This window comes from Ostrea edulis, chromosome 3, assembly GCF_947568905.1.
Source record: "Ostrea edulis chromosome 3, xbOstEdul1.1, whole genome shotgun sequence".
Classification (NCBI taxonomy): Eukaryota; Metazoa; Mollusca; class Bivalvia; order Ostreida; family Ostreidae; genus Ostrea; species Ostrea edulis.
In genome coordinates this window covers 80,626,141-80,640,811 of record NC_079166.1, presented here as the reverse complement: position 1 = coordinate 80,640,811, position 14,671 = coordinate 80,626,141, and the positions used below count along the sequence as shown (strand labels likewise).

General features: G+C 36.5%; 1 protein-coding gene across 3 annotated transcripts in view; it reads left to right on the top strand.

Moving 5' to 3' along the window:
• The window catches only part of LOC125675589 (ADP-ribosylation factor GTPase-activating protein 2-like), a 32,167-nt gene that overhangs the window by 14,434 nt on the left and 3,062 nt on the right, over window positions 1-14,671 (top strand). Inside the window, exons 10-12 of one of the 3 annotated variants that reach the window (XM_048913343.2) lie at window positions 6,957-7,080; window positions 7,207-7,413; window positions 12,218-12,242. In XM_048913343.2, coding sequence (XP_048769300.1) covers window positions 6,957-7,080; window positions 7,207-7,413; window positions 12,218-12,223 — 337 coding nt within the window. In that variant the 3' untranslated portion in view covers window positions 12,224-12,242. Of the gene's footprint in view, window positions 1-6,956; window positions 7,081-7,206; window positions 7,414-8,187; window positions 8,204-12,217; window positions 12,243-14,671 lie in introns of all 3 variants that reach the window. The other 2 variants (XM_048913342.2, XM_048913341.2) reach the window with 2 other exon arrangements.

Sequence of the window (14,671 nt, the reverse complement as noted above, 5' to 3'; positions counted from 1 at the left end):
GTATACATATGTAGTGAGAGCTATAGGTATACATGTGTAGTGAGAGCTATAGGTATACATGTGTAGTGAGAGCTATAGGTATACATGTGTAGTGAGAGCTATAGGTATACATATGTAGTGAGAGCTATAGGTATACGTGTGTAGTGAGAGCTATAGGTATACATGTGTAGTGAGAGCTATAGGTATACGTGTGTAGTGAGAGCTATAGGTATACATGTGTAGTGAGACTATAGGTATACATGTGTAGTGAGAGCTATAGGTATACATAGATAGTGAGAGTTATAGGTATACATGTGTAGTGAGACTATAGGTATACATGTGTAGTGAGAGCTATAGGTATACATAGATAGTGAGAGCTATAGGTATACATGTGTAGTGAGAGCTATAGGTATACATGTGTAGTGAGACTATAGGTATACATGTGTAGTGAGAGCTATAGGTATACATAGATAGTGAGAGCTATAGGTATACATGTGTAGTGAGACTATAGGTATACATGTGTAGTAAGGCTATATCTGTATACATGTGTAGTGAGAGCTGTAGGTATACATGTGTAGTGAGAGCTATAGGTATACATGTGTAGTGAGAGCTATAGGTATACATGTGTAGTGAGAGCTATAGGTATACATGTGTAGTGAGAGCTATAGGTATACGTGTGTAGTGAGAGCTATAGGTATACATGTGTAGTGAGACTATAGGTATACATGTGTAGGGAGAGCTATAGGTATACATGTGTAGTGAGAGCTGTAGGTATACATGTGTAGTGAGAGCTGTAGGTATACATGTGTAGGGAGAGCTATAGGTATACATGTGTAGTGAGAGCTATAGGTATACATGTGTAGTGAGAGCTATAGGTATACATGTGTAGTGAGACTATAGGTATACATGTGTAGTGAGAGCTATAGGTATACATAGATAGTGAGAGCTATAGGTATACATGTGTAGTGAGAGCTATAGGTATACATGTGTAGTGAGAGCTATAGGTATACATGTGTAGTGAGAGCTATAGGTATACATGTGTAGTAAGGCTATATCTGTATACATGTGTAGTGAGAGCTGTAGGTATACATGTGTAGTGAGAGCTATAGGTATACATGTGTAGTGAGAGCTATAGGTATACATGTGTAGTGAGAGCTATAGGTATACATGTGTAGTGAGAGCTATAGGTATACATAGATAGTGAGAGCTATAGCTATACATGTGTAGTGAGAGCTATAGGTATACATGTGTAGGGAGAGCTATAGCTATACATGTGTAGTGAGACTATAGGTATACATGTGTAGTGAGACTATAGGTATACATGTGTAGTGAGAGCTATAGGTATACATGTGTAGTGAGACTATAGGTATACATGTGTAGTGAGAGCTATAGGTATACGTGTGTAGTGAGAGCTATAGGTATACATGTGTAGTGAGACTATAGGTATACATGTGTAGTGAGACTATAGGTATACATGTGTAGTGAGACTATAGGTATACATGTGTAGTGAGACTATAGGTATACATGTGTAGTGAGACTATAGGTATACATGTGTAGTGAGACTATAGGTATACATGTGTAGTGAGAGCTATAGGTATACATGTGTAGTAAGGCTATATCTGTATACATGTGTAGTGAGAGCTATAGGTATACATGTGTAGTGAGAGCTATAGCTATACATGTGTAGTGAGAGCTATAGGTATACATGTGTAGTGAGAGCTATAGGTATACATGTGTAGTGAGACTATAGGTATACATGTGTAGTGAGAGCTATAGGTATACATGTGTAGTAAGGCTATATCTGTATACATGTGTAGTGAGAGCTATAGCTATACATGTGTAGTGAGAGCTATAGCTATACATGTGTAGTGAGAGCTATAGGTATACATAGATAGTGAGAGCTATAGGTATACATGTGTAGTGAGACTATAGGTATACATGTGTAGTGAGACTATAGGTATACATGTGTAGTGAGACTATAGGTATACATGTGTAGTGAGAGCTATAGGTATACATGTGTAGTGAGAGCTATAGGTATACATGTGTAGTGAGAGCTATAGCTATACATGTGTAGTGAGAGCTATAGGTATACATGTGTAGTGAGAGCTATAGGTATACATGTGTAGTGAGAGCTATAGGTATACATAGATAGTGAAAGCTATAGGTATACGTGTGTAGTGAGAGCTATAGGTATACATGTGTAGGGAGAGCTATAGGTATACATGTGTAGTGAGAGCTATAGGTATACATGTGTAGTGAGAGCTATAGGTATACGTGTGTAGTGAGAGCTATAGGTATACATGTGTAGTGAGAGCTATAGGTATACATGTGTAGTGAGAGCTATAGGTATACATGTGTAGTAAGGCTATATCTGTATACATGTGTAGTGAGAGCTATAGGTATACATGTGTAGTGAGAGCTATAGGTATACATGTGTAGTGAGAGCTATAGGTATACATGTGTAGTGAGAGCTATAGGTATACACGTGTAGTGAGAGCTATAGGTATACATGTGTAGTGAGAGCTATAGGTATACATGTGTAGTAAGGCTATATCTGTATACATGTGTAGTGAGAGCTATAGGTATACATGTGTAGTGAGAGCTATAGGTATACATGTGTAGTGAGAGCTATAGGTATACATGTGTAGTGAGAGCTGTAGGTATACATGTGTAGTGAGAGCTGTAGGTATACACGTGTAGTGAGAGCTGTAGGTATACATGTGTAGGGAGAGCTGTAGGTATACGTGTGTAGTGAGAGCTATAGGTATACGTGTGTAGTGAGAGCTATAGGTATACACGTGTAGTGAGAGCTATAGGTATACATGTGTAGTGAGAGCTATAGGTATACACGTGTAGTGAGAGCTATAGGTATACGTGTGTAGTGAGAGCTATAGGTATACATGTGTAGTGAGAGCTATAGGTATACATGTGTAGTGAGAGCTATAGGTATACACGTGTAGTGAGAGCTATAGGTATACGTGTGTAGTGAGAGCTATAGGTATACGTGTGTAGTGAGAGCTATAGGTATACACGTGTAGTGAGAGCTATAGGTATACATGTGTAGTGAGAGCTATAGGTATACATGTGTAGTGAGAGCTATAGGTATACATGTGTAGTGAAAGCTATAGGTATACATAGATAGTGAAAGCTATAGGTATACGTGTGTAGTGAGAGCTATAGGTATACATGTGTAGTGAGAGCTATAGGTATACATGTGTAGTGAGAGCTATAGGTATACACGTGTAGTGAGAGCTATAGGTATACATGTGTAGTGAGAGCTATAGGTATACATGTGTAGTAAGGCTATATCTGTATACATGTGTAGTGAGAGCTATAGGTATACACGTGTAGTGAGAGCTATAGGTATACATGTGTAGTAAGGCTATATCTGTATACATGTGTAGTGAGAGCTATAGGTATACACGTGTAGTGAGAGCTATAGGTATACATGTGTAGGGAGAGCTATAGGTATACATGTGTAGTGAGAGCTGTAGGTATACATGTGTAGTGAGAGCTGTAGGTATACATGTGTAGTGAGAGCTATAGCTATACATGTGTAGTGAGAGCTATAGGTATACGTGTGTAGTGAGAGCTATAGGTATACGTGTGTAGTGAGAGCTATAGGTATACACGTGTAGTGAGAGCTATAGGTATACATGTGTAGTGAGAGCTATAGGTATACATGTGTAGGGAGAGCTATAGGTATACATGTGTAGTGAGAGCTGTAGGTATACATGTGTAGTGAGAGCTGTAGGTATACATGTGTAGGGAGAGCTATAGGTATACATGTGTAGTGAGAGCTATAGGTATACATGTGTAGTGAGAGCTATAGGTATACATGTGTAGTGAGAGCTATAGGTATACATGTGTAGGGAGAGCTATAGGTATACATGTGTAGTGAGAGCTATAGGTATACATAGATAATGAGAGCTATAGGTATACATGTGTAGTGAGAGCTATAGGTATACATATGTAGGGAGAGCTATAGGTATACATGTGTAGTGAGAGCTATAGGTATACATGTGTAGGGAGAGCTATAGGTATACATAGATAATGAGAGCTATAGGTATACATGTGTAGTGAGAGCTATAGGTATACATATGTAGTGAGAGCTATAGGTATACATGTGTAGGGAGAGCTATAGGTATACATGTGTAGTGAGAGCTATAGGTATACATGTGTAGGGAGAGCTATAGGTATACATATGTAGTGAGAGCTATAGGTATACATGTGTAGTGAGAGCTATAGGTATACATGTGTAGTGAGAGCTATAGGTATACATGTGTAGGGAGAGCTATAGGTATACATGTGTAGGGAGAGCTATAGGTATACAATTGAGTGAGAGGTAATAACTATTGCCTCCGATATGGAATAAATTGTTGGCAATATCCGATTTTAGCGATCTCATCAATCTCGTTAATAATGCTAATATTAAATTCTTGCTGAAAATTCTGGGTATACAGTACACTGAAAAGTAAAGACCCTTTATGAGGATTCGTACTAATTAGTACACTGAAAAGTAAAGACCCTTTGTGAGGATTAGTACTAATTAGTACACTGAAAAGTAAAGACCCTTTGTGAGGATTAGTACTAATTATGTTAAAATCAACTGATAAACTACATAGTTTGTATGTTTATTCATTTCTCCTGCTTACCAGTTTGGAGGAGGAGTCACATGACCTGTGTACATGTGACAGTGAGGAGTCTGGGTAATTTATTTATCACTGTACAGAAGAAAGTTAAAATACTTGTCCTCCATAGATAAGGCAGAGGATCTATCTGGATCAGTGTATTAGAATATGTCCTTTGTCATCGGTTGGGCAAAACCTTCATTTTAGCTCATCATGACAGACCATTTTGGCATTTTTAATGAGTTTGTTAAAGAAGTGATCTTTGGAAACAAAATTAACACCCAGATGAGAAGGGGACACAAAAGTTTGATTTTTCTCCAAGTGAAAAACAAATTAGAACTCTGCCAATATTTAGGAGGACAGTGTTGTGGGACAATGTAGTTCACATGCTAGATGCCAGTTTCAGTTTTTATCCCTCATTGTTTGTATTCCCTTATTTATGTTTACACATTAAGCATGTTCTAGTGATTTTGTTAATCCGGGGGACTCTTGAGTGAAGAGAATTTAACATGGTCATGTTCATAATATAATCATGTGTTTCATTCAGTTGTCTTCACATAATTCATTTAATCAGGAAAGAAACAATGTGATTTATTCCATCTGATATAAAACCTATTTTAATACTGAAAAAAATGTTAAGAGTGAAATAAATGTAACAGGGCAAATGGATTTGGTCCTCTTTGGACAAAAACTAGTAGGGTGGAAACAACCTCCCAAGTGTTTTGTATTCAAAACAAACATTTCTGATTATGATATTTTCCAGAATTCAGCCAGCACCCATTTGTAGGCCTTGAAAGGATATGGGGGTGGGGGGGGGGGGGGGGGGTGGTGTTATTGATTTTGCATGTTTGTCAGTCGGCAAAATTAAATTTGGTCTAAAACTTATGAACAGTACAAGTGTAAATTTTATCTTGTTGAATTAAAAGGTCAAAGATATGTGTTTTATGAAAAAGTAATTAATGAAGGTCAAGGTTGAATTTTTCATTTTTAAATTTTGTCATATTTTGGGGTATAGGTTATCACAAACACATCTTTTAGGATCTCTGATACAGTGTATATGGTCTTTAATGAAAGTGCAGGTTTGGAGTACAAATTGTGGGGCATCAGACTCATAGATTGATTTGTTGTTGAGTGTGGGGTAGCTGCAATAATGTAACCCTCTCCGATTTTTTATTACGTTTTCGGGAGAGGGCTACAATTCCATTGGATCTTCGTAATGGTGCAACCTACTTTTATGAATAACCTGTAATAAACTTTGTGTATTTGTCTCCAATGTTGTTTAACTAAAAAAGAGTACCAACTTTGCGCTTGGGTATGACTAATAAAGGTGTTTTTTTCATTAATTATCATGTACAACATACAAAGAACTCTCTGCTCCGCTATGATTGTTATAGCGAGATCTCATAGATGGATTTACTGAAAAAACCTGAACATTGACAATCAGCACGGGAATGTACTTTACTTGAGCCATTCCAACAAAGAAAGGAAAATTATTTGGTGGCAGAAAATATTTAATAAACATTTCAATACCGACGAAATCGCTTTCTCCTTTGTACTCGCCCATTGATGTAAACACTACATTACATGGCATATGCAAATAACTTGACAACCGGAAGTACACCTTCAGTACATCAAACATGGTGCACAAATAAGAATCAAGAAATTGGAAAAGGTTGAAATATTGTTAAAAAGGGAAGAATAGTGTCTCACAAATCGTAAGTTGCAGGTTGTAAATTTATGTATTGACCAAGAAACATAGAATATCATTTCATATATGTAAAGAAAGCCAGCAAATGTTTATAATGATAGAAAATGTTGCGGGAGCGAATCACTGCACCATTACGGAGATCCTAAGCACTCTCACATAAAATGGAGGGAGGAGCTATATCATTGCAGCTAAGTGTGGGGCATCAGTATCATAGACTGGCTTGTATCTTTGAAGTCACTTATTTTCATACATCATGAACAAAATCATTAAAATCTACGGTACCAAAAATAAGTGATTTCAAAGAAAGTAGTGGTAGCTTGTGTTGAAATACGACATTGCACTTCTTTGAAATCTTGATCTTTTTTAACTGAGTCTTTGTCAGACATATATTTCATTTACATGCACAGTACTCCGTATGTAGATAGATAACCATAGTAAAGCATACGATCATTTGTACAGCACTCAGTCTGTTGTACCAAATACCTCTTGATTGGATAATTTTAATGACATTGATTTGATTGAGGACCAGATGCCACACTGTGACAATGTGAGGGTGTAGTGATACACTGTCCCCAGTTAAACCAGTCCAGCTGTATAATGTAGGGGAGACTTATGTGATGAATATGATAATTTTTCAGGCAAGGTCGGAGTAGAAAGACGTACGACTATGGTTCACAATCGTCTTCTGAGGAGGCCCAGAAAAAGTTTGGCAATGCCAAGTCGATATCTTCTGATCAATTCTTTGGAAATTCAGATCCAGATGTGAGTTGATTATACATGGGGATTAGACTTGTAGAAATACGAAATGGTGATACTTTGTGATTATGTAAAGGAAACCAAGCTACTTAAATAATGATGATTTTTTAATTGGAAACTTTTCAATTTCAGTTTGAAATGCGTCAGAATTTATCGCGATTTGAAGGCAGTAACAGCATTTCCAGTTCACAGTTGTTTGGCACGGAAGCCGCAGGTCGTAAGAATTATTCCAGCAATGCTCCCGATTTACAGGATATTAGAGATGGTGTTCGTCAAGGGGTCACAAAGGTCGCAGGAAAGCTCTCCAACCTGGCCAGTGGTGTTATGAGTTCATTACAGGTAGATGTGAAACTCTGAAATAAATGAATATCTATAATTAAGAGTCAATTAAGAAAAAAAATTAGTTGAAGTATTCGGAATGTCATTGTCTGGGGGTAAATCCAGGCAAAATTTAGTACCAGTATGCAGCATTTTCCCATTGGAACATATCCCTTATAGTGAAATGGAATAGAAACTTAACATAGTGTACAAATAAATTAAGATTTCTTGAAATAGTCAAAGTTTAGGTCTTGAGAGAAAAGCGTTTTTTTTAAGCCCATAGATACTGTAATAAAGTTTATGTATGTTTGATTTAGTGATGTGTAGTGAAATGATTATGTCTTATAGTGAAGGTATGCAGACATGCAATAAGTGTTTGGCTGTATTGGACACAAATTTTGCATATTAAATAGTATTAGGTGAAAGTCCGAGATCTTGAAGTTAAAAATGCACGCAGTCTCGTACATAACAGCGGCATGTAAATACTAAGGATTAATCTAACATTTCCATTAACAGCATGCCCTTATTTTTTATCTGTTTAACAAAAATACTCTTTGATCTGCATTTTTCAGTTGTTTGTTACGATCAGGTTTCCATTAAAAACTCATTTTCCAACTTAGGCTCCATGTATATAATGCTGATGTGTCATTTCCACATAGGATTTATAATTTCTTCTCTGTTTCATCACTCAGAATTTTCTCTATCAGACAGAAGCTTGATTATCTGAGTGGAAGACGTACACATGTATTAAAATTGCAAAGATCTTGATAACAATTTAACCTCTGTCCTTTACAGAGAAATAAGTAGCAAGGTAAATCTTTAGGCTTGTGGTCATACAGTGGGTGATGTATCTGTTCAGTTATCAATGGTTTTGATTTATTCTTGTTCATTTTCATCTGCAAATATTGCGAGTGGGAACCTCCAGTTCTATAATGCATCTCTCTCCTACCTCCCTCAGTGCTGTAAGCACCAGACTCTCCAAAGCATGATGCTTCATTCTGCATGTGTGGTGGAGGTGGATATGCATGTAAAAATGGGTTTTGAAAGTCCATACAAGAGCTGTCCTATAGGGACAGCGACTCCTTCCTGGTTTTAGATAATGACGTGGGAACAGGTTTATATATTTTTCTTATGAAAATAAGCTAGAGATGCAGAAAGATTGATAAATTGATGCTGAAATTTGAATGTGAAAAGTAAACATGGTTGATATTAAGGTTAACATGGTCAATATGAAAGCTAGAGTGGTCATTATAAAAATTGACAAGATTAATACATGGTCCCTTAAATTGATATAGTTTATATTAAGGTCAGTGTGGATAATATTAAGATTAATGAACAAATGAAGATAACATGGTTAATACATGTATGATGATTATCACGGTTAAATGTTTAGAAATAATAGTCATGTTTAGAGGTTACCATGGTTATGTATAATGGTTATGGTTAAATGTTCACTTGGTGTATATGGAGTTGGAGTAGTGGCCTATGTTGTACACGCAACAAATTCTCTGAAAAATGAAAGAAGAAAGTGAATGGGGTGTTAATTAATTTTAGGTGTGGAATAATTTAGGTTAGTAAAGCTTGTGGCTCAGTGGTTGAAGGTGTTCAGTTAGTTATCAATAGGTTGCTGGTTCAAATTCCAGTGTCATAGGAATTGATGTTTCATGTTGTGTCCTTTGACACATCTGCATTGTCTAAGTTGCTGGAGCTGGAAATAGACACTTGCAATGGCTAGGTGTTAACAAATGTTGACCCATCCAGAGTACTCCAAGACTTGTCCCCGTATCACAGCACCCAGCCCTGACTCAGGGTGTAAGTACGGGCCCCGGCCCTGACTCAGGGTGTAAGTACCGCCCCCGGTCCCGACATGGGGTGTAAGTACTGCCCCTGACCCTTACTTGGGATGTAAGTACCGCCCAAGCCCTGACTTGGGGTGTAAGTACCGTCGCTGACTCAGGGTGTAAGTACCGTCCCTGACTCGGGATGTAAGTACCGCCCAGGCCCTGACTCAGGGTGTAAGTACTGCCCAGGCCCTGACTCGGGGTTTAAGTACTGCCCCCAGCGCTGACTCGGGGTGTAAGTACCACCCCTTACTCGGGGTGTAAGTACCAATTAACTTGATAATTGTGGGTGGGAAGGAGACGCTATGATATCTCTGCATTTATCTCTAGGATTTAAATTGGATGAATCTTTCTCTCGATGTTTTATGTTATCTGAATGTTATAATCTTCAGTTTTTGGATGGTGAAAATCGAATGTTGTATTTAGTACAGTGGAACCCCGTTATTACGTTCCCCCTTTAATACGTTAGTCCGCATATTACGTTGAAATTTCAAAGCACAAAACCATTTCTTAACAAACCTATATAAAATAGACCTCGTTATTACGTTGCCCTAAGATGCCGGGACTCGGTATTACGTTGTAAAAATTCCGACAAAAACGTAATAAACCCCTAATTATTCAATAATGATTCTCAAAATAATAAGCCATTCACACCTTGACTGTCTGAGGCAGTCACCACGTAAAATTCCTGGTCTGTTTGGGGATTAGAGACGCTTGACTGATCACGCTTCGATAGGTCTAGCGACATCAATACAGGTGAATACCTCGTATCGAAGCCAGTGATAAACAATTAAATAATGTTTATTTAGACATTGTACTCTATGAAATTTACTTCATTTTTCATATTTTGATAATCGAAGAAATAATTTCTCAACCACCTGAGTGTTCAGTATAGTGTGATTACCTTCGCTATTAAAACTCTATTTACGGACAGCTTTGGTACCAAACATGAAAGACAAGATTTATCGTAGCATTGTTAAAACCGCTTGGGTAACTGCTTGGACATAGGTGACGAAAGGTGGTCAATTAAAAAATTGTCCGTTGTTTGGACATGCAGCTTGGGTGTTCGTAAATTTCGTCCATACATACACCAATCAAACTGTCCTGTGTTATCGGCCGATTCGCACACGGCATTTACCTCAGTGAATATTCTAAAATCCCTTGATGCGCACGTGATTTTAGTGCCATCATTTAGCGTTATAAATGAAATCTTCGTGCATCATTATATATTTTTTTATGTGGATTGCGCTTAAATTGTTCTCCGTGTTTATCGTTGGTGAGAAAAGTGTGTAAGTGTTGGGTATCGTGTGCGTTTTGTGTCTATAGTTTTGTTGTTTTGGGGTGGGATTTTTTTTTTTATTGTGTTGTGTATTGTGTAATTAGAGAACTTAATAAAACGATGTTTTGTTATTTTTTTAATACGAATGTTGAATACGAACCGGAACGAGTTATTGATAGAAATTTACATGAACGCATTGTTTTAAAGTTGAACAAAATGGCGGTCCAAACGAATGCAAAAAAAACAACGTTTATCAAAACATCCTTATGTATCCTACACCAGAAATAAAGAAAAGGGATAAGAACATGAAGAATTACGGACATTAAAGATAAGATGTAAATAAAACAAAGTATAATTGTCTTTTAAACAAAGAAACAGTAAAGATATATTCACACACCCCTTCACGGAGTACCAACGGACGATATACAATTTCCAAATGATATTTTTAACGGATTTCACTGGGAACGTTTATTACGTTGCCCCCGGTATTACGTTATTTTATCGTGACAAAATGGAAAACGTAATAACGGGGTTCCACTGTAGCTTCAAAGGGCGTAAATGTAAATTCACCACAGTTCTGAAGTTACACACTTCAAGTGTCTTGAAGCTGATAAAAGAATTATAAAGTATGATAAATAAGAGATCTTTTTGGCCACTTAAGCCCCTTAACACTGAATGAAGATTTCACTATGCTTGATCGCGTTGGCATTATGGAAAGACACAGTATGTAGGAAATCATCTTTTATTGTAAAAGATTACATGATGCTATTATGATTCTTGTATGTCAAAATAATCTTTTCTCAAAGTGTATACCTTCCTATGCCCACATCCTGCTCCATAGATAAATGGTATCTTCCGGCTGAGAGCCTTCTATGATCTTGTTTTCCTCTGATACTGCTATTACAAGATATCCTCAACTGTATTTCAATGCCGGTACATACTATAAGACTGCTGCATGACCTTGAGGGAACTATAATACAATAGAACTACAGTACCTTATAGCGGGTTTTTTCCGCAGGGTGCCAAATTTGGCTTATTTTAGTGGTTAGATAGTTTTCCGCCACAATATCACTCGTCAAATATGCACCCAATGGTGACTTCAGTATTTGCAAGAGAAGTAAGTTTTCCCTGTCCGCCAAAATTTATTCCGCTAAAATTATTAGCATACCTTTCAGCCAGCAAATCGCCAAATTATAGACCTGTGGAAAAAAACGGCTATATGGTATTTGTTGTTACGTTGATGGTGTTTAACGTCAGTAGGAGGCTTGTTGTGAGAGGGGATTATAAATCGATCATCTCGATCAAATTCCTCTGTAGAGCAGAGGGAGGCCAGTCTACTTAATCCCGATTCACAGTGTGGACAATCATTCTGGTCATCTCACAGTGTGGACAATCATTCTGGTCATCTCACAGTGTGGACAATCATTCTGGTCATCTCACAGTGTGGATGATCATTCTGGTCATCTCACAGTGTGGACAATCATTCTGGTCATCTCACAGTGTGGACAATCATTTTGGTCATCTCACACTGGACGATCATTCTGGTCATCTCACAGTGTGGACGATCATTCTGGTCATCTCACAGTGTGGACAATCATTCTGGTCATCTCACAGTGTGGACAATCATTCTGGTCATCTCTTTTTCATGCCTCTAGAATTTTTGTTGTTGTAGCTTTTAAAAGCAGAGGAAATGTTTATGTTTTAGGATTGATAGAATCTGCCATATTAAGGTTTGCAAGTTTTCAGAACAAGATAACGAACTAAAAGAAATCACACTCCTTCTCTGCTGTAGTCACTAGTCACGCTTATCTCTGTGTACATGTTCTAGCTGTGTCTGAAATTTCTGGAGGGTGGCTCATAACACCTAAACTTATACTGTTTATGACATTACGGCACATGATGGTGATTTATATGTTTTGTGAAATTATTTGTATCAATCATTTGGTTTGTACATGTATCTCATTTTAGATCATTGGATAAAGAATCGGGTCACTGACCCATAACTACCGAGTTCAAATCTGCTAGAGCCTTTTTGCTCGTATTAATTGAAATAAAATTATTAAAAAATCTTCTACCGGGTTCAAATCTGCTAGAGCCTTTTGCTCGTATTAATTGAAATAAATTTATTAAAAAATCTTTTTTTTATCCAAAATTGCATATTATGTTTTCCCCTTCAGACATAATTATGTACTTATTACATGTTATTATATCTTTTAATAATTAAATCATTTTGTGTTGATATGAGAAACTTTTGTAAGGAGTAGTGAGCCACCTACAGAAATAAATTTCATTTTTGATTGAACATGAGTGTATGAACTGCGAGGCTTCACACTAACATACTCTGTGCTAATGTCACAGGCCGTACCCCCATGTATTCTAAAAAATGAGATTTATATTTGTATTATTTACAAACATACACTGTGCTAACGTCACAGGCCGTAACCCCATGTATTCTAAAAAATGAGATTTATATTTGTATTATTTACAAACATACTCTGTGCTAACGTCACAGGCCGTACCCTCATGTATTCTAAAAAATGAGATTTATATTTGTATTATTTACAAACATACTCTTTGCTAACGTCACAGGCCGTACCCTCATGTATTCTAAAAAATGAGATTTATATTTGTATTATTTACAAACATACTCTGTGCTAACGTCACAGGCCGTACCCTCATGTATTCTAAAAAATGAGATTTATATTTGTATTATTTACAAACATACTCTGTGCTAACGTCACAGGCCGTAACCCCATGTATTCTAAAAATGAGATTTATATTTGTATAATTTACATTCTACATGTACACTCATTTGTGTAGGAATTCCCAGCTGTTGAGTAGATGTGTTATATCTATCAAGATGTATTGTTCACAACTGCAACGTATTCATGAGGAAACGGCTATTATCACAATTTGTAAAGATATCAAAGGCAAATAACATTGAATATATAGATATGTCACAGTGAAACATTTTGTGAATACTACTTTTTACTCTTGATAACGTAGAATAAATTACATAAAATCGTATGCGATTTATTCGATAAAAATCTTATTTAATCATTCTCTCATACTCGAGTCTTTACATCTACCTTATCTGCTGTACTGCTGAATCAGCCGTAAAATTCACATGCACAATTCTGTTAGGAACCAAAAAGCCAATTAAATACATCATGAAAAGAATCCCTAAGACCAAAAACGGTGTTGTTTATATCTCTTGGTAATTATTCTATTGTCCTTGCTTTCATACATACATCTATCTAGTGTACTGATCCACTTTGGTAGGGGTAAAACGTAAAAAAGACAGGTTTGCTAGAATGAATATTACATGTATGATGAACTTATATTGGTTTTGAAAATTATTTGAATTAAAATAAAATAGTTTGCAAATAAAATTACCATAGTTATGCACATTTAAGATTTATGCTATAAAGTGTTTTTATCAAATTTGGGATTCCGTCACAAATGAAGTTAAAAGTTAAGTATCTGATACACATGAGGAGGTGGGTATTAAGGAGGGGTAAGTTAACCTTCATAATCACCATTGATATTCTTCTCCAGGGGTTAGGAGGCATAAACTACCCCAAATCATTTTAAGCATCCTACATGACATGATTTGCTCTAGACTAACAAAACCCTTCTCCAGAATAACTGAAGGTCTTTTCGAGAAGCAGCTGCGACTGAAATTAAAACTTGTTAGCTCTGTACTGAAGAACTGTATCAGATGATGTTTTCGATTTCAACAGTATTTTATTCACGTATATATATATATATATATATATATATATATATATATATATATATATATATATAAAATACATACTTATATGGGATAAGGCAGCAGGCACAATGCCTATATAAGCCCTTTCCATAGGTCAAAGATAGTTATGACAAAATAAAATTAATATAGTATATGAAAATATAACAAAAGATTGAAGAAGAAGACAAATAAATAAAAGAAAATAAACAATTATAAAAAGGGAAGATATGACTATGTGCCGGTTAAGTTAAGAATATAACAATCAGATGATGTGTACCTGGTGTTAACGTGCATGTTGATTGATACATGTGGAGAGACTGTGACTTTTTTTCAGTCCGCAGTGACCTAATACATGTGTCCACTAACCAGCGTTACGTAGACAGTTCTGTTTCATTGTCTGTC